This window comes from Pleurodeles waltl, chromosome 11 (assembly GCF_031143425.1).
Source record: "Pleurodeles waltl isolate 20211129_DDA chromosome 11, aPleWal1.hap1.20221129, whole genome shotgun sequence".
Taxonomy (NCBI): Eukaryota; Metazoa; Chordata; class Amphibia; order Caudata; family Salamandridae; genus Pleurodeles; species Pleurodeles waltl.
In genome coordinates this window covers 51,326,766-51,346,222 of record NC_090450.1, presented here as the reverse complement: position 1 = coordinate 51,346,222, position 19,457 = coordinate 51,326,766, and the positions used below count along the sequence as shown (strand labels likewise).

Sequence of the window (19,457 nt, the reverse complement as noted above, 5' to 3'; positions counted from 1 at the left end):
ACCCCCAGCCCTCCTCCCCCACCCAGACACCTCCACTGCGCGACAACAGAGTAGATAATGCTTGTACTCACCCCCTTGTGTCTGCTGTGCTGCCCTCACGCGCCCATCCAATTCAGGGTAGGCCACCGCCAGGATCCGGAACATCAGGGGGCTCAGTTGACGGCAGGCACCCCGCCTACGTTGGGAGGCCATCCCCAGCAGAGACTCGGCGGTCTTCTTGGTCCCGCGGCGGATGTCCTCCCACCTCTTGCGGCAGTGGGTGCCCCGTCGATGGTGGACCCCCAGGGCCCGGACTTCCTTGGCGATGGCACGCCAAATCCCGATCTTCTCATGGGCGCGGACCTATGTGACACGTACAGGGAGGGAGAAATACCACGTTCAAGTTTCTCAGCATTTTCCTTTCCAGTGGCCCAACGCCCCCCATCCCCGCCAGGCCCCCCGCCATGCCCCCCGCCAGGCCCAACATGCCCCCCATCCCCGCCAGGCCCCCCGCCAGGCCCAACATGCCCCCCATCCCCGCCAGGCCCCCCGCCATGCCCCCCGCCAGGCCCAACATGCCCCCCATCCCCGCCAGGCCCCCCGCCAGGCCCAACATGCCCCCCATCCCCGCCAGGCCCCCCGCCAGGCCCAACATGCCCCCCATCCCCGCCAGGCCCCCCGCCAGGCCCAACATGCCCCCCATCCCCGCCAGGCCCCCCGCCATGCCCCCCGCCAGGCCCAACATGCCCCCCATCGCCACCAGGCCCCCCGCCAGGCCCAACATGCCCCCCATCCCCGCCAGGCCCCCCGCCAGGCCCAACATGCCCCCCATCCCCGCCAGGCCCCCTGCCAGGCCCAACATGCCCCCCATCCCCGCCAGGCCCCCCGCCAGGCCCAACATGCCCCCCATCCCCGCCAGGCCCCCCGCCAGGCCCAACATGCCCCCCATCCCCGCCAGGCCCCCCGCCAGGCCCAACATGCCCCCCATCCCCGCCAGGCCCCCCGCCAGGCCCCCCGCCAGGCCCAACATGCCCCCCATCCCCGCCAGGCCCCCCGCCATGCCCCCCGCCAGGCCCAACATGCCCCCCATCCCCGCCAGGCCCCCCGCCAGGCCCAACATGCCCCCCATCCCCGCCAGGCCCCCCGCCAGGCCCAACATGCCCCCCATCCCCGCCAGGCCCCCCGCCAGGCCCCCCGCCAGGCCCAACATGCCCCCCATCCCCGCCAGGCCCCCCGCCATGCCCCCCGCCAGGCCCAACATGCCCCCCATCCCCGCCAGGCCCCCCGCCAGGCCCCCAAGCCAGCCAGTGGCCCCAAATCCATATTGAATTAAACTCACTTGTTGGTCTGGAGGACCGTAGAGTAGCGCATACTGGGGGAGGACCCCATCCACAAGTTTCTCCAACTCCTCTCCAGTGAAGGCAGGGGCCCTTTCCCCAGGCGCAGCAGCCATTGTCCCTTCCAGACCGAGGTCACAGCAACACTTGCAGTATAGGTCCTCTCCTGTGAAAGTTCAAGTCGCAAGTGGATAAGTAGATAGAAAATGGCGGTCATGTCCGCGGCGGTGCGTACCGCGGCGGTGCGTCCCGCCACCGCCGGCGCCCTTCGCCATTGGCTCCTGAAACCCATAGGCTTCAATGTTAACCAATGCGGCTTCGCGCCGCGGTCTTCGCCCGCCGCCCGCCGCGGTGTGCCACGCCAGCGCATTGACCTCACATCCCATTGTCACACTTCACAGGTCAGGCAGCCGCCATTTCCAGGGCCCACATGGCTCAATTTCAACTGCGTCACACAGGCCTAGGCCTTGCATAGCCACTCAGACACGCCATTCACTGCATAGAGAATCGTATACTGTGCTAGCTGTGAGTACGTACCTGTGGGTTGCTTGACTGTGTGCTCCATGTTGTCCTTCCTAGGCACCGTCCGCTGGGTTGGGCGAGGAGACGGATGAATCCTCCCGTGTACCGACCGCTGGTGGACCTGTCGACAATGGAAGAACGCCACATTATCCTGACCTACCGTCTTAACCGTGCCACTATCCATGAACTGTGTGCCCAGCTGGAGCCCGACCTGATGTCCCCCATCCGCCAACCCACAGGGATTCCCCCTCTGGTGCAGGTCATGTCAGTACTCCATTTCTTGGCAAGTGGGTCATTTCAGACAACCGTGGGAATTGCTTCTGGGATGTCTCAGTCCATGTTTTCGAAGGTGTTATCCAGAGTGTTGTCTGCCCTGATGAAATCCGTGAGGAACTACATCCTTTTCCCTGAGGTGGGCGAATTGGCTACAGTGAAGGGTGATTTCTACGCCCTTGGACATATTCCCAACGTAATTGGTGCCATTGATGGGACCCATGTGGCTTTGGTTCCCCCAAGAGACAGGGAGCAGGTGTACAGGAACAGAAAAAATTACCATTCAATGAACATCCAGGTGGTGTGTTTGGCTGACCAGTACATCTCGCATGTAAATGCCAAATTCCCAGGGTCAGTGCATGACGCCTACATCCCGAGGAATAGCAGCATCCCTTACGTGATGGAACAGCTACAGAGACACCGTGTATGGCTAGTGGGGGACTCTGGGTACCCCAACCTGTCGTGGCTACTGACCCCAGTAAGGAATCCCCGGACCAGGGCAGAGGAACGGTACAATGAGGCCCATGGGCGTACTAGGAGGGTGATCGAACGCACCTTTGGCCTCCTAAAGGCCAGGTTTCGCTGCCTGCATATGACAGGTGGATCCCTAATGTACTCACCTAAGAAGGTGTGTCACATCATCGTGGCCTGCTGCATGCTTCACAACCTGGCTTTGCGCCGCCAGGTGCCTTTCCTGCAGGAGGATGGTCGAGACGGTGGTGTTGTGGCAGCGGTGGAACCTGAGGAGAGGGACGAGGAGGAAGACGACGGTGCTGAAACAGACAACAGGGACAGAATCATTGAACAGTACTTCCAATAGGACACAGGTAACATTTCAAAGATAATTTAGTAAATGTTAACTACTCTCCAGCATCTCTGCTGCCTGTCTATTTGCCCCAGTGTATGATGACTGAGTTTTGGCTTTTCCCTCCCTATTTCAGATCTGGGGTCCCCACTACGAGTCCTGTGCTTCGTTTCCCCATGGACTACAGCTTTGTGGCAGCTGTTTGTTGACTTCACCATGTACAAGGACATATTTGCACTGTCATGTCAATTACAATCTATTGAAATCACAGCCAGACTCCTGATATTTTGGTGCAAAATAGGTGTTTATTTAAGTGCTCAAAATGGGATGGGTGGTTTCAAGTGGGTGGGGGCTATGGTGAAGGAATGTCCATGGCAGAGTCCAGAGTAACAGTCACACAGGTGCATTGTCCAGAGGCCTGTGGAGAGATGGAGCATGGGTAGTTCAAGGATGGACAGGGTGACAATGTGGGACAGTGGGATGACATCAGGTGGTATCCATTGCTGGCGGGGGTCTTGACATCCTACTCTGTCTTCTTGCGAGATCTCAGGGCCCTCTTGCGGGGTGGTTCTTCTCCTGCAGGAGGTGGGGGTCTGGTGGGCTGCTGCTGTGCGGGGGCCTCCTGTCCACTAGCGCCGGCGGAGGTGGTTGGCTGTTCTTGGTCCAGGCTAGTGGCAGGGGCCCTTGGGTGTTGTTCAGTGTCCGCCCTGTTGTTGACGAGGTCCTGCAGCAGCCCCACCATGGTAACCAGGGTGGTGTTGATGGCTCTGATGTCCTCCCTGTACCCCCGATAGTGTTCCTCCTGCAGCGCCTGGATCTCCTGGAACCGGGCCAGTACCGTCGCCATCGTCTCCTGGGAGCGGTTGTATGCTCCCATGATGGTGGTGAGGACCTCGTGGAGAGTGGGTTCCCTGGGCCTCTCCTCCCCCCCCTGTCGCACAGCTGCCCTCCGAGTTCCCCTGTTTCCCTGGGCCTCTGCCCCCTGGCCGGTGTGCCCACTACCACTGCCCCCAGGTCCCTGTTGTTGTTGGGGTGGTGGGTTATCCTGGGTGCCCTGTAGTGGTAGACACACCGCAGATTGACGCGCCCTGGAGACAGAGGCATGGGCCCGCTGGGTGGGAGCTGTGCTGGTGTTCCCAGAGGGGTTTGGGTCTGTAGTGGCCTGGGCCTGTGTGAGGGGAACCGACTGTCGAGAGGTCCCCGATGGTCCGGGCTGGTCATCGGTGTCCAGGTCGACAGAGCTGCTGTCATCGCTGACGGCCTCTTGGGTGGGGGGGGTGGAGAATTCTGGCCCCTCCGCCGCGGTGTGTTGACGGGCGGGTCCTGCAGGGGTATAGAGGTATGGTTATAGTTTCAATGTGTGGCATATGGGTGTATCTGTGGGTTCTCGTGTCCCCAAGTGCTGGCATTCGTGTGTGGGGGCTTTGGTGAGGGTGGCTTGTGGGGGGGATGTGTATATGCATTGGGCATGCTTTGGTGATGGGTGTCCATGCTTAGTGGACGCATGCAGGCCTAGGTTTTGGGATGTGTGGGTTGTGATGGTGAGACATTGGCGGGGAATAGGTGTGCTGGGGGTGGGGGTGAGGATGGTGGTGGGGGTGAGGATGGTGGTGGGGGTGAGGATGGTGGTGGGGGTGAGGGTGGGGGTGGGGATGGGGGTGGGGGTGAGGGTGGGGTTCGAGGATGGGGGTGAGGGTTGGGGTCTGATTTGGCATGCAGGTGGGGGGGAAGCAGTATTGAAGCTTCAACTTACCAGTATCCATTCCTCCGCCGACTCCTGCGAGGCCGTCAGGATGCAGGATGTTCAAGAATTCCTCCTCCCATGATGTGAATTGTGGGGGTTGAGGTGGGGGTCCTCCGCCAGTCTTCTGCACGGCGATGTTGTGCCTGGATACCATGGAACGCACCTTCCCCCGTAGGTCGTTCCATCGCTTCCTGATGTCTTCCCGATTTCTGGGGTGCTGTCCCACTGCGTTCACCCTGTCGACAATCCTCTGCCATAGCTCCGTCCTCCGGGCAATGCTGGTGTATTGTATCTGTGTGCCGAACAGCTGGGGCTCTACCCGAACGATTTCCTCCACCATGACCCTGAGTTCTTCGTCTGTGAAGCGGGGTTGTCTTTGGGGTGCCATGGGGTGGTGTGTATGATGTGTGGGGTGGAGTATGTGTATTTAAGTGAGTTGAGTGTGGTGGTGTGTGTTGTTTTGTGTGTGGATAGTGTGTGGGTGATGGTGTTGAGTGGCTGTGGCTGTTATTTTTTGGATGCTGGTGTCTCGCTCTTGCCTTCTTTACGAATTTTTTAGCGTAGGGGTTTGTGGGTGATGTGGGTGGGTGTTTTATATCGTATTGTGTGTGTGGGAGTGGTGTGTGTATGTGTATCAGGTGTGTGGGATTCAAATCGTCCAATGTGGCTGAGTTTTGTTCGTTTGTGTGTATTCTGGCCGCGGCGGTGTGTCCCGCCAATGGAATACCGCGTTTGAATGACCGCCGCGTGGATTCGTGGGTCGTAATGGCATGGGCGTATTTCTGTTGGCGTGACGGTGGAGGTTTTGTCACCTCCACCTTTCCGCCGACCGCTGGTCTGGCGGTCTGTTGTGGCGGTCGGATTTTCGGAGGTTTGCCTTCTGCGGGTCAGAATGACCGTGGCGGGTTTCCGCGACCGCTGCGGGATTATGGAGGATTTCTGACCGGCGGTAGGCGCCTTTTACCGCCGTGGTCAGAATGACCCCCATAGTCTCTTACTTAATACTAAATACCAACATGTGTGCGGAGACAAATGTCAAGAAATCAAAGGTTTATATAGAGAGACTCCCCAGTGCAGTCTTCCATGGACAGGACCATTCAGCAGCCATCATACACTCTCAGCATTCTGGTAAACCACATTCTGTCAATGAGGTAACAACATTCTACAGGTCACAGCAATCTACATTGATATAAGAACATTACATGTATTCCTTTCTTATACATCGCCACAAAATAATAATAAAAAAGTGAAAAATTGGAAACGACATAACATGCATATGTTACATTTTAAAACTGCAATGGCCACAATATGCTATATAAAAATATACTAATGAAGTATAGTTTGCTACTTTTGTGTCGGTGAATGTGAAACAGACACATAATTAAGGAGGAATCATAAATAAATGACCAGGATCATTCACAAACAAAGGGCCTGATTTAGCGTTACACTTTTTCAGGCTGTGTAAAAATGGCTACCTTCTCCCATTTTGATTTTAATTTGTCTCGGATTTAGCCCTCACCAAATTATCTTTCCCTTAATAGATTGTCACTACTCTTTCTATGCATTCCTTCTGATTTTCTCATCTTTTCAATTTTACTGATTTTACCAAATGTATTTCTGATCTTTGCCTTAGTACAGATCAAGCAATCATTCTGTGTCAGTTAAAATATTCAATTAAAACCTGTCAGCCATTTTAATGATATTTAATAAATAACTTGTGCAATAGGTGTTTTAGGCCTATTTTTAAAGTAAACTCTAAATATTATTTGCCTATTTTTCAGTGTATTCGCAGAGTATCTGTTTAGAAAACTTTGTTCGTACATTTTTTAAATAAAATTTACATATACTTATAGATGTGTTCCGACATGTAAAATGTTTTAAGCATTTTTTGGCTTGCCCATTTATTGATTTATCAGATACAAATACCTTGGATGTTGTCCACAATGCTTTCTTTCTCCTCATTATTTTTGGATAAAAAATGTTCTAGTTGTATTGTTCAATTGGTGGATCTTGATGCAGTTCATGCCGACTTTCCATGCAATGCCAATGAATTAAAAAAACACTTAATATGTCAAATGAAGAAAAGCAAGTGAAACACAAATGTCGCTACACTGTTTGTGGGAACTAAATTTGCTAATATCATCCCATAGGTTCTCCGTTCTGCGGCTGACTGGTCTGCTGGCATCAAATACCATGAAGAATCCATTCATGAGGCTTATGTTCATGTAATAGAAAACAGCAAACACTACATCTACATAGAGGTAACTTCTGTTTCAACTTCTGAAGAAGGGGACTTAAAAAGTTAGTCCAATTTTAAATTGTTCCTTCGAGGTAAAGCTTTAGATTTGCTGTTGTCACACATGCTTACAAATTTACGCAGAATGTACACTTAACACATCTGTTTTGTAGTAATTAAGAACCTTAAGCTTTTGTGATTGGTGCGGATATATCTGCAAATTTCAACCAGAGAACTATGACAGGATATAGGATCCAGTATCACTCTGCTCTGGTAAGCACTGAGAAAGACTAATAGATGCTAGACTGAGGGAACATACAGCACAAAAGTGCCCTCCTAGACAGGAGAATCAGTCCACCAGTGATTACTTCATAGCATTTGAGGATAAAATATTGTTGCATGGTAAAGGGGCAATTAGAGCTAGAGAGAAAAAAAGTGCTTTCCTCTTTTCACAGTGCTGCATCTCTAACAATCGCCAATAACAGAGAGCCCAAAATGTTCCTCTTTTTGCTAGCGGATGTCTGCTTGGGGTTTGAGACATGTCTGTATGTGTCACGAATATGTGTCAATAGAAATTCTGCTATTTTCTCTCGTTAGGTAACATTTGTTGCCCAATGACGTCTTGCCAAAAATGGGAATTTAATTTACCATTTCACCATGAAATGTAGCAGTACCCTACTTCCATTGATTTTGTCATGATTTATGGATGCCTACTGAGGTCCTTCTTTACAGTTTTAATCCTAGTGAATTCTGTGGGACCAAGCAAAGTAAATACAAGTCACGTGGGTTTTCTACAATGTATCTCATTGTCTCTATATTTGCCCATCAGAGCATTATTCCTTTTTTATCAGTCCTTGATTAGCCGTCTAATTTTACAAGTCAGCCAACAACTGGAGTGAAGGGTGACCCTGTTGAGTGCTCCAAATCTGTCTCCTGGGAGCAGAGAACAGAGGGAGCACAATGGTGTCAGTGGGAATACGGTTAAACCTGTGAAAAATGTCCTTTTACATTGGCGTAATCCAGATTAATTTGTGGTATTTGCCATGAAAATTGTAACACATAATGATCGAGATTATGCCATTGCTCCACATCACATAAACAAGCTTCATTTGGATAAAAATCTTAGGGCCAGATGTACCAAAGGATTTTACCCATTCTGTATCTATGGGAAAAAGCTTTCGTACATATGGCCCTTATTTCGATAGCATGAAAACAACCCAAACTAACCGAGCGTGAATGGATGTTATTCACATCACCCTCAGTTTTTGTACAGTTTGGAGTGTAAAATGCCTCCTCGCGTCCATTTTGGCATAATTTTGCACATTTTTGCATTTCATGTAAATTATGCTGAGGCTTAGATATATTTCATATGTTAGGGGTAAAGGTTCTATTGTAGGCAACATCATTGCTGTAATGCAGAAGCTCTTCCTCATGGCTGCCTTGAAGCTGGAAAGGCAAACTTGTAAACAAATCTTATTTGGCTGCCTTGAGCCAACTCCAAAGGAAACAACACGTGATGCCTGGCAATGTAAGCATCTGTGATTGACTTTTAACCCTTAGAAACTTAGATCAGAAAATATAAATGATTAATTATAAATGATTGTAGAAATGCTCACTTAATATTTTTCTCTCATGTTTTATATGGGTTTTAATAGTAGAAGGTTTTTAGGTTTAGATTCGTGCTCTGGAATCCTGGGCTACCTTTCTTTTTTAATTAATTCTGTTTTATTCACATATGTTTCACTTTCACCAAATAAGCAGAGCACTTTTTATTTTATGCATTTTTACAAGGGTAGTAATTGACTATGCAAATAAAATCGACTTTGTCTTATGGCCTATGCCTGCTTGATTGCAAATTCATGCCTTTACACATGGCAGGTTCGAGGTTTATTATCAAACATTATTGCCCGCCATCATGATTTGTGAAGAGGATCTAACCCCCTGAAAATTGTCTGAAAGATACGTCTTTACTATGAAGCGTCTGCGTATTATTGGTTTCCTTTAACGCTATCACTGTCAACTTTTACAGTTTAAGATTTTCTGTATAATAAGCTTTCTCTAAGTTTGCAGCATGTTCCAAACATGTAATATCACATTTATAACAAGCATTTACAATGCATCGGGTCTCGCGTTTGCTCATGTTAGAGCTGATCGCGTTGTAAACTCCTAACCCGACTTTTCACCTATCAGGCAAAAGTGCATTTATGTACATAATCCGAAAAAGTGAAATCAAGTATGTAAAGCGCTCGACTTCTGCCAAGCGAGATAGGACTCGAAAATTAGAGAAAAAAAAGTCCACGAGCCCGATGGAAAACAGCGAGCCTCTTCTGTACTGCGCTGGAGGAGGGCTAGCCACCGGAAAAGGCATGCCATATGCGTGCCTTCGACTAATGAAAGCAAGCAGATTTTATTAGGGAAGCCCAGCAACCAATAAAAAACACTGACGTTAAGTTGACAGCGCTCCGAGCCCTTTTCTAAATACAAAAGAGTCTTGCTGCGAAACGCATGCGCGAGCGCATGCAACGCAGGCTCGACCCTAAATAAATAAGTAGGTTATCTTAGCTTGATTTTTAATTGAAGCTGATAAACCTCCTTGCAGAGTTCACACAGCCTCATATTTTTGCAAGGAAGTGACTATTAAACACAATGCAGCAATTTACAACTTGGCTGACACTTCGCAGGACACTTGTTATGCTTCTGTTCCAAGCCAGAGCCCATCTGTAAAATGAAAAGAAAATAGTTTGCAACTCGGGTATTGAAATGTCTTCAACAGTATGTAAATCACTGCAGTAGGCCCACAGGTCTGCAAGAACCAGCACAGATTAATTTAAAGCAATTCGACTTATCATACGTCTCTTTTTGTGACCCATTATAAACTAATTTGGCCATGAAAACGAAATGACATCAGTAGTTTTTCAGGAAGTGCGTAGATTGAGAAAACTGTGTCTGCCTCGCAGGGAACATGGTCTAATGCCAATGAAAATACAACTCATACGCAGCATGTAATCTGTAAAGGTGCAATATCACAGAGGTTCTATCTCAAAAATGGATGTGATGTGAGGGCACCATTTTGAGGATGCCTGAGATACTTTGGCAATCTGAGAGCTGCAGATAGCCAAACAAGCGCTTTAATTAGAATGTCCATGTCCCTGCAAAATCATGGCAACCGGCATGTTCTCAGGAATTGAAACAATGCTTTCTGCTTGCCTATATCGAATAAATATGTGAAACTGATACAGAGATAAGGCGTCAGCTAAAATTAAAAATAAATAGCTTTTATTTTTTGTTTCTTATTTATCACGGAACTTTGATGGATACATTGAAAGGGATAACTGTTTAAATCTGTGCAAAGATTAAAGTAAATCAATAATCAATATCAGCCGATTGTAACTTGGATCTAACCCTAAATAGGAAACAAGTATAATCTACATGTCAGCAACAAAAAAAACCTTTATAATTTAATTATTTTTAAATAAAATATTTTGATCTACAGTTTGTTCATTCTTTCTTAGCCTTTCAATATTCGGGAAAAAAAACAGAAAAGTACCTAGCTTTTTTGTGTTACCTACGTTTCCCTTTTCAGGTCTCTCATAAGATAGTGCATGTGCTGTTTGTTGCAAGACATTTTGTTAGCTCACAGTTGGTTTGGAGTACACTTACTGTTTACCATTAGTTGGCCTCTGTCTCTGTCATGTGCATACTTCTTATTTGATGGCTTGTGTGGGCTTTACTTCCCAGATATGAGTCTCCCCAGGAGCATGGACGCATTCCATTATACTGCTAGATTCTTTTGGTGCTCCTTTTTTCTTTTTAGTTCAGCACTCTATGAGAGTGCCTGTGTTTTCCAGCTGTCTCCTTTGTGTGCTTTCTCTGTGTTACACCCCTCTCTAAGTGAGGATTTTCTCAACATGAGCTGCTGCGTCCTCTCCATCTCTGTGTTGCTCTGTCTCGCTATGTGCATCTGTACACCCCCGGTGTTAACTTATCTCACTGTGTAGTTCTCTGCCCTTCCTACGTTTCCGTATCCCATGTCACTTCTCCCGTCCACGTCCTACATTTTGCTTTCTCGCCCACTAGCAATACTTTTCACTTTTGCATGGTAATGATAGATCAACTTAAGGGGTCATCTTCACAAACATATATGATAAAAAATTAAATGTATTACCCCAAAGGCCACTTGAATGGCAGGTTATGCATAGTAGATATAGGCATGGTGTAAGAACTTGGGTCTTTCCTTTGGAGGAGCAATCTGAGACGCTTGTTAATACATGTCCTGGTAGGCTTTGGGTGCATGGAACTAGGAATAGACGTGGGTAAGCCACACCCTTTTCACAGCTCCCAGTATCATGGCTGGAGTCAGACGACTGAAGCAAAGATATAGCCAAAGGGCCTGCCCTGATCTGAGCATGGGCAGAAGATCATGTTGATTGGGCTGTTGTGCGGGTTGAACACGATGAAGGGCTTAGTAACAAGATGAAGGGCTTAGTGACAAAGCAAAAGTAAGTTTGATACGTGTGTACAAACTCTGTTTAGAAAAATGTGCCAACATTAAAACATTGTTCTTATTTCCCCCTAGAACCAGTTCTTTATTAGCTGCGCAGACAACAAAATTGTTTTCAACAAGATCGGTGACACAATTGCACAGAGAATTCTGAGAGCATACAGGTATTTCGTATGTAAATGATGTGTCAAAATTAAAGGCTAATTCTGCACTGGGAATCAACCAAAAATACAAAATCTGAAGAGTGTCACAGTAGCAAGCATAATTTGTTGGCGTTGTTTGTTCACAGGGTGGCACAGGGTGGTGACTATTCAGCCGCCTTTCCACGAGCATTGAGCAATGGTTGGCCAGAAAGAAAACCAGTGTTTAAATTTCTACCTTTCTACAGATAACCAAGAACTAGTACAACTAATCCATGAAAAAGTATTTTGGCACAGTGATGTCAGCATCTTGAGAACATATTAAAGTTTAACTCATGATGGGCAGTGTGCACAAACATGATTATTGGATAACTGAAATTTATAGGGATCCGCTGCAAATTTTTTGCACCATGATCCAGAATACCACTAAAGCAACTTCCTGTTTCAGTGTGTGTGCCTGGGCATATTCATATTGCTTTGTGACACTCATTGGGTAGAAGAAGTGGTGGAGACATCCATTGTTTCTTTAAATCATTCAGCTCATAGCGATGCACCCTCTGCAGGACAAACTTCATCCAACCATAGCATGTTTTCTGTAACTATCTACATGGTTCCATCCAGAAGCCCCCCTTCCATGCTAATCATGTCTCTCATCCTTAAAGGTATAACATAAACCACTTGTCAACCTTGCAGAGTCAAAAGCTGCTATTTTCTCTGAGGCTAAAAGACATTGCCATGTGTTGTCAGCAAGTGGTCTAGGCCAAGGAGGTCTCACTTGTTTGCACATCATTGTTTTCACTTTTAATTTTTGTATTTGTATATGTTTTTCTAATTGTGGCTTTTGTGTCTATCATTTGCATTGTTTTTGTGAGCCGATGATAAACTATGCTAAACAAAAACATAAGTAAAAGTCATAAATATGGCGACGGGGAGAAAGCACAGATACTCTGAGTAGTAGAAAGATGAAGATTGAAGTCAATTACCAAACACATAAGAAAAGAGCAGGATGCCACATCCATTAAGTAGTGCATCACGGTCTTCACTACAGGATACAAGTTTGCAGGGGAAAGGAGGGGACATGATGTGAATGGAAGTGGTTGTGAAGAAATGAGTTACCTAGATTAAACAAGCATTGGCAGAGCCCATAGGTTTTACCTAAATGAACCCTATTGGATTTGCCAGTATCTTTTAGCCATGTTCTACAGCAGTATGAATTCTGCTCAGCATGGCTAAAAGTGAGTGGTGTGACCTATAGCAGAGGGGCATAGACTGAAGTCTGAACTGGTGAAGAGTGGCGTAGAGTCTCATAGTGTGTAGTGGCGTAAAGTAGAGTGCCATACAGTAGTGTGACTTAGACTAGAGTGGCGGAGAGTAGAGTGACCTGCACTGGCATAGAGTAGAATGGTGTAGAATGATGTAGAATGGAGAGGCATGAAATAATGTTTCAAGTTTGCCGCTTCTGTCTCTCTTTACTTTCCTAATGCTTGTAAAAGTGTGTTGTAAGCATTCTCGAAACTATTAACCGTGGGTGGACAGCTTGGAATGTTTGTCTATAGCTCCACGATGGCTGGCAAGTTACACCTACATGCTACATTTCTGCTGGTTTTTGCAGTTGCAGGGCTTTTTTGGCGAATGAGACTTATTTTTCATCATCAGACTTTGACCAGGGCAAAAGAGATAGGAGAAAAAGAAAGAAAGGAGAAGGGAAAAGGAAGAATGGAAAACAGTAACAAAGGTAGACACTACAGGTGAAAAAGAACCTGCAAGTAGGAGATAATTAGGTAAAAAGAGTAGGTTGGTGGAAGAAAGAGGCATGAGGTGAAATCAAGACTAGGTAGATTTGCTATTCTGCAACCCCATCATTCGGCAGTGCCGGTGACATGTTCCTAACAATATTTGTCCCCTGCACTTGTTTATTATTTTGCCAATTAAGCAATAATTGGCCAGGTTTGTAAATGCAAATGTGGGTGTTTACCACTTTCCCAGTGGCCAGCTTGTTCTCCCCTCATGGGAACAGTATTTTTCCCACCCTAAACTTAATTTTAGGACTAAAAATGTTCCACAGTGCTAAGATCTATTAATCAAATCTGCAATTATTGCCAAGGCAGTCCCACTATTTTTGAGCACCACAGTGAATATTTGACACAGGAAATGTTTTGTGATTCAACCCCTATTGATTTGATCACTGCTTTAATAATTATAAGCCAGTATGTATTTGCTGCATGATATGATATAAGTGAATCATATGTATGTTTAATGTTGCAGAGAAAACAAACGATACAGAGTCTACGTGGTAACTCCCTTGCTGCCTGGATTTGAAGGAGACATCAAAACTGGAGGTGGCAGTGCACTGCAGGCTATAATGCATTTCAACTACAGGTAGGCATGAGTGTGTGTCTATGTGCATGTACATATATATATTTCTGTTACAATATATATATATATATATATATATATATATATATATATATTTATTATATGTATATATATCTCCAACAAAATAAACATCGCACTCCAGGAAGGTCTTGTCTCAGCCTTTAATTCATTCCACAAACCAGTGCTATCCACCCCCCAACGCGTTTCAACCTAATCAGGTCTTGATCACAGGTAAACAGTGTTGACTCAAACCCCATTTATATAGTCCATTTTCATTTTACTATGATGTTGCATTCTGGGACCTGTAGTTACTTGATTTATTTATTGTTTTAAATTTCAATATAAATCAGAAAATTTGTATAATTACATTCAGAAAGTCTATGTGAACCATACTAAGCAGATAAATTTAATGTGCATTTCATAAGGCACATATGAACATCACAAAAACAGCATTAAAGAATGATGAAATCTGACACGGGCTGTACCTATGTGAGAACAATTCATCAATTCATTGATTACTTCTTGGTGATCTCATTACTCCTGTTAATTGTTCTTCGCCCCAGTTCTGCCTTACATGATGCATGAGCACCTCTCTGACAGGCACCAGTCTGCACACCTAAAACAAGAATAGGTTGGATCTCTGTGCAGGATGACTCCAGCCACTCAGTAGGTGTTCCTGTAAGCCAGAGACTATGCCAAATGCCACCTCCTTTGGAGAGTATCCACTCGACAGCCTCCTAAGGGTGAAGAATAGGTACACACCTCTAGTAAGGGCTAGGTCGAAGAAAATGAATAATGACAATTATTGGTAATTGTAAGGAGGCATAACCACCTCGTCATGTTCCTTGTGTCTGACTTTATTAACATGAGAGGATGTATCTAAGCCAGTTTATGTTTTGCCCAACACAAAACACACATGAGCAGGCAGTACCCATTTAATCTACAAGGGTAACAGGTAACAACTGTGCCTTCCAAATAGTGAGAACAGAGACACAATGGGTCTAAAGTATGCCGCACCCATACTCACAATCACCACCAGACAACAGAAGTGAAAGAGGGAAACTCAAGAATTGGTAAAGCACAAAATTGGCAGAGTTGCACCCAGAGTGCTAACCTAGGAGGCTTCTTCTAACAATCGGATTTCCCTATAGCAGCTGTAAAATGGAACATGCTCACTAAATCAGGAACCAAGTACAAGATAGAACAAAACCACCTATATAAAGATGCATGGATTGCCTGAATCCACAAGGATCCCGACCAAGTTGTACGAACAGGTCTGGGGTGCGCACCAAGGTGGAAACAACAGCACCATCAAAAGTCAAGGCAGGGAAGATGTAAACCACACGAAAAAATTGCCAAGCAGAGAAGAACGCACGTCTGTCTAAAGGTTGACAGGAAAAATACAGGCAATGTGGATTGGGGTCTGGGTCACAGAAATTCATAGGATAGGAAGTAGATCTGTCATGGTACAAGGCATTCTTGTTTTATGTATGCACATAGGTACCAGCAGGATGTGTGCAGGAATCCCAAAAGAACGCATAGTTTGCAACACTGTGTCATCATAGAGTGATTTTTCTTGTGGAAAACCGGTAAACCCAAGGCAGTGTCAAAAAAACATTAGCAAACCAAGCCAGGTTCTTTCCACCAATTGGCAAAACGGTATGTATTTTACAACCTTGTTAGGGGAGGAATGGTGTAGAGCTGGGCCATTGGTTATTTCTTTTTAACAATTTTCGAATTGGGGCTAAAGATTTCTCAAACTGAATTGAGGAAGTCTTTATGCCAGAGTTTTAGACCTAGTCTTGCCATGGGGTGGGAGGGCAAAGACTTTTGTTTTGTCACCTGTGGTATATATATCTGATCTTCACTTCTTCTTAATTTCAAGTTTATTGAGAAATTACCATAAGTCACACAATATGTTGCAGAGATACACGGAGTACAGCCAGCACCGTTAACCCCCTCCTCCAAAATGCCCACATTACAATACACACGTAAGAGCCTGTGACACCGGATTCTACTCCACCCGCTCCCATAAACCTTCTACTACCATCACTAAATCACCCTGATCATTTTGAACAGATACTGTGGCTCTTTTAGTGTCCAATCTTGTTTAGGTGGTATGAACACATTTGCAGGTGCCGCATGGTGTTAGAAGGACCCTTTTAAGTTCAGAATCTAGTGTTTGTCCTTGTAGGAGTCTTCTGATGGGTCCATCCAGTAGTGTGACAAAACGCGGGGGCCACCCTTCAAGATATGTTGAAGGGCCCTTCCACACTCCATATCAGTATGGGCCCCCTCCAGTATGGATAAGCCTGGGGCACCCCGCACTGCAGGAGCCTCTGTTATGCCCTATATGTCCATCATGACAGGTCGAATGAGAGCTGTTTCCTAGCTAGTTTTCTGCAATCCTTTCCACAGCAGTAGGAGTTTCCTAGAATGTGTGGGCTGAGGACCAGAAAAGATCCATGGTGAGGCCCAACTGTGGTCCCTTGTCATCTTTTTCAGATCGATTGTTTGCTATCTCTCTTTAGAACAATCATACAGGATGACAGACAAGCTGGTTGTAGTATTGGGTGTAGAAGGTCTGTTTTGTCATTTCCTGGGCTTCATTTGGAGGCCAAAGCAATAATGATTATTTCAATTTTGTTCACAAGCATTCTTCATCTGAAAGTTCTCTCTGATGGTTTAAGCTGTTGATGCTGCTGTTGACTCCCTGTTTTGTATTCAGTGGTGTGATTTCTGTCCTTGTCCATTCCCATTCCCCACGTTCCACTTCTTTGCAAAGTCTCAGTTCTATCAGGTGAGTTTTTCTTCGTTGTATCTGTATCATATGTTCTTCATCGAGGCATATGCCCAGTGTCTTTCTTTTTTTAGTGTAATGCTTTATGGAACTGAATTTGTGTGTTTTTAAATTAGAGTTCTGATGAAGTCACAGGTTACGCTAGCATAAAACCATAGGGTAGAAAATAGGCCTGGAAATGCGAGGATATAGAAACATGATAGAGAAATAAGGGGTGTATCAAGTAAGAAAAGTGTTGGCACTCAAGGCCTATGAAATACAATGTAAAAACTTTACTTCCAGTCTGAAAACGAGATTGGTATAATATAGTTTTCTCGTGGCTGCCTGTAGAGATAATGTGGACCAAAGTGTCACTGCAGTTGCTTATGTATCCTGTTAAATAGTACTTTTTGTTTGTAACTTCCTTCTCTCATTTTATTATTCCAGAACTATGTGCAGAGGAGAAAACTCCATTGTTTCTCAGTTGAAAGCAGAGAGTGAGTATTTGAGTGGCGTGTCCTCATAACAAAATGGTGGGGGATGAGGGTGGTGGGAGGGGTCCTAGTAGGTGATGGTTGGACTGTGTTTGGATGGAACTCATAGGAGTAGGTCTGATGAAGAATTGGGGAGGCTTTTAAACTTATCCCTAAAGTATACAGTATACACATACGTCCTGCATCACGTCCAGCAGTTCAGTTTTCTCACTATTTTCTTAGATGTGTCATGTCATCCCCTTGGTAAAATTCATGTTGAATCCAGGTAAATTATGGGACTAAAGTATAATCGAATACAACATTATTTCTGTTTCTCGTTAGTAGCCAATTATAGCCTTATAGCCTAGGGCTGAGGGCCATACCAGTTGTTAAAGGCCCTGAACGGTGGCTCTGTCCTATAACGAGGAAGAAGGCCTTTAACAACCGGTATATCCCGAGGCGGAAGGGAAGTAAGGCTATTAGAACATTTCAAGAGTCAAATGTTCTGAATTAAAAAGGGAGAAACATGAAGGCATGCATTGGAATGTTGGAGCTCCAGGCTTATACCAGCCATTATAAACCCGGTGCTACGCCATTGTCTTCAGGAGAGCGCTCAGCATTCCTATGTTCTAATTTGATTTACATTTGAATTGTTGAGTCGTATAAGGCAGGTTCAAAAATATGCTTCTGCTGCAAGTAGACAGTTAACTGGTCAGTTACAGTGGCAAGCATCATTTGCTGTTGTGCAACTCTGAAAGCACAGCACCATCTGCTGGGCAAACACAGGCTAAATAGACTTGATGATTAATTTGTTTCTTTGTGGAGCTTTTTCAAACCTACCTTCTATAGTGCAGTCACTTTCGCGTATGAAAATTCTAGTGTACATGTTTAATTTCGAATGCAGCAAATTCATCTGGGTAGTATGGTTGTTAAAATTACCTTTCATCTGCAGCCCCTCTCTTCAGTATGAGGCCTATCCGAGCAACAGGGGCTGCACTATTTTGCATGATCTCCCCATGTTTTCACCAATGACACAACTTGTTTTTGGACCTTGGTTTGATGTATTATGGTCATGTCTTAAGAAAATTGCCGGTTCTGTAGTCTTCAGTGGGGCATTATGGTCATTTTTCCTTGATTCTTTCACATGGCCCTTATGTGATCTGTTTTTACTTTTTCTCCTTCTAAGCGTCTTGATGTGTATCACACTGTAAAATACAATAAAAACACAAATATAGTGTAGTTTTCTTAGTCCAGAGGCTTGCAGTTGTCATGACAAAAATGGCTTAGGTAGAACAAAGTTTCTGAACCATTTTTTCGGTACCCCACTGGGGGCGACAGAGAGCTGTCATGGAGTCAGGTGGTGGTGTAATCGTGTGTATAACCGTGTTTGAGATATCAAGGAAACATGCATATTCAACTTAAATGTCTAGTAAAAATAGACTCATGACTATAAAAAGTTGGAAAATCCTTTGCGTAGAAAGTCCACCATTGTGGTTCTCCACAGATGTGCTTTGCTTCTTTGAAGAAAATAAATATTTAAAACTTATGCTTTATACTGAGATTGTAACCTACCACCTTTACCCTTTGCCATAATGTCCTTTGGTTGGTTCTCTTCCGTCCAGTTGGAGATCAGTGGTTGAACTACATATCAATTTGTGGACTGAGGACCCACGCCGAGCTTGAAGGACGACTGGTGACAGAGCTCATCTACGTCCATAGCAAGTTGCTTATTGCGGATGACAACACGGTCATCATCGGTGAGTCCCAGATCTGAACCTTCTGTTGTGAGTAAGGGCAAATGTGCATTCTGAGTCTTCTTGCATGAATAAGTAAATAACTGCCATGAAGGTAAGATGTTGCCATCACATACAGGTGATCATGCCGAACAAGTCATGAGGAAATGTGCAGGAAGTAAGGAAAAAGAACATCAGCAGCATGTGACAAATATCTTACTTTTTTGATGTTTGCAACACAGACCAGTGCATTTCCCTTTTTTCTAAAAAAAACTTTCGGGAACTCTTGATGGGACTCTCTGCAATTGCATCCAAATTGTGGTCCTTGACTAAGTGAGATTGATAATTGTTTGATAATCACCATATCACAAAGCATATTTATTGGTCTTTACCTAATGCTCACATCCCTCAGAGCTGCTGTTGGTTCAATTCAATCGCTGCAGTCTCTTGTATTGTCTCCCTTAGGGGAAATGCAAAAATGTATTTGGTAGATTCCTCCTCGGTCTTCGATGCAACAGTTTGTGTTCCCTTCTAGTTTTTTCCCTAAGGATTTCACTAC

At 45.5% G+C, this 19,457-nt stretch overlaps 1 protein-coding gene across 2 annotated transcripts in view; it reads left to right on the top strand.

Moving 5' to 3' along the window:
- The window catches only part of PLD1 (phospholipase D1), a 370,963-nt gene that overhangs the window by 302,519 nt on the left and 48,987 nt on the right, over nucleotides 1-19,457 (top strand). For both annotated transcript variants that reach the window (XM_069213037.1, XM_069213036.1), the window contains 5 exons: nucleotides 6,811-6,921; nucleotides 11,473-11,561; nucleotides 13,803-13,916; nucleotides 17,140-17,189; nucleotides 18,788-18,922. In XM_069213037.1, the coding sequence (XP_069069138.1) occupies nucleotides 6,811-6,921; nucleotides 11,473-11,561; nucleotides 13,803-13,916; nucleotides 17,140-17,189; nucleotides 18,788-18,922 (499 nt within the window). The remainder of the gene's footprint in view (nucleotides 1-6,810; nucleotides 6,922-11,472; nucleotides 11,562-13,802; nucleotides 13,917-17,139; nucleotides 17,190-18,787; nucleotides 18,923-19,457) is intronic.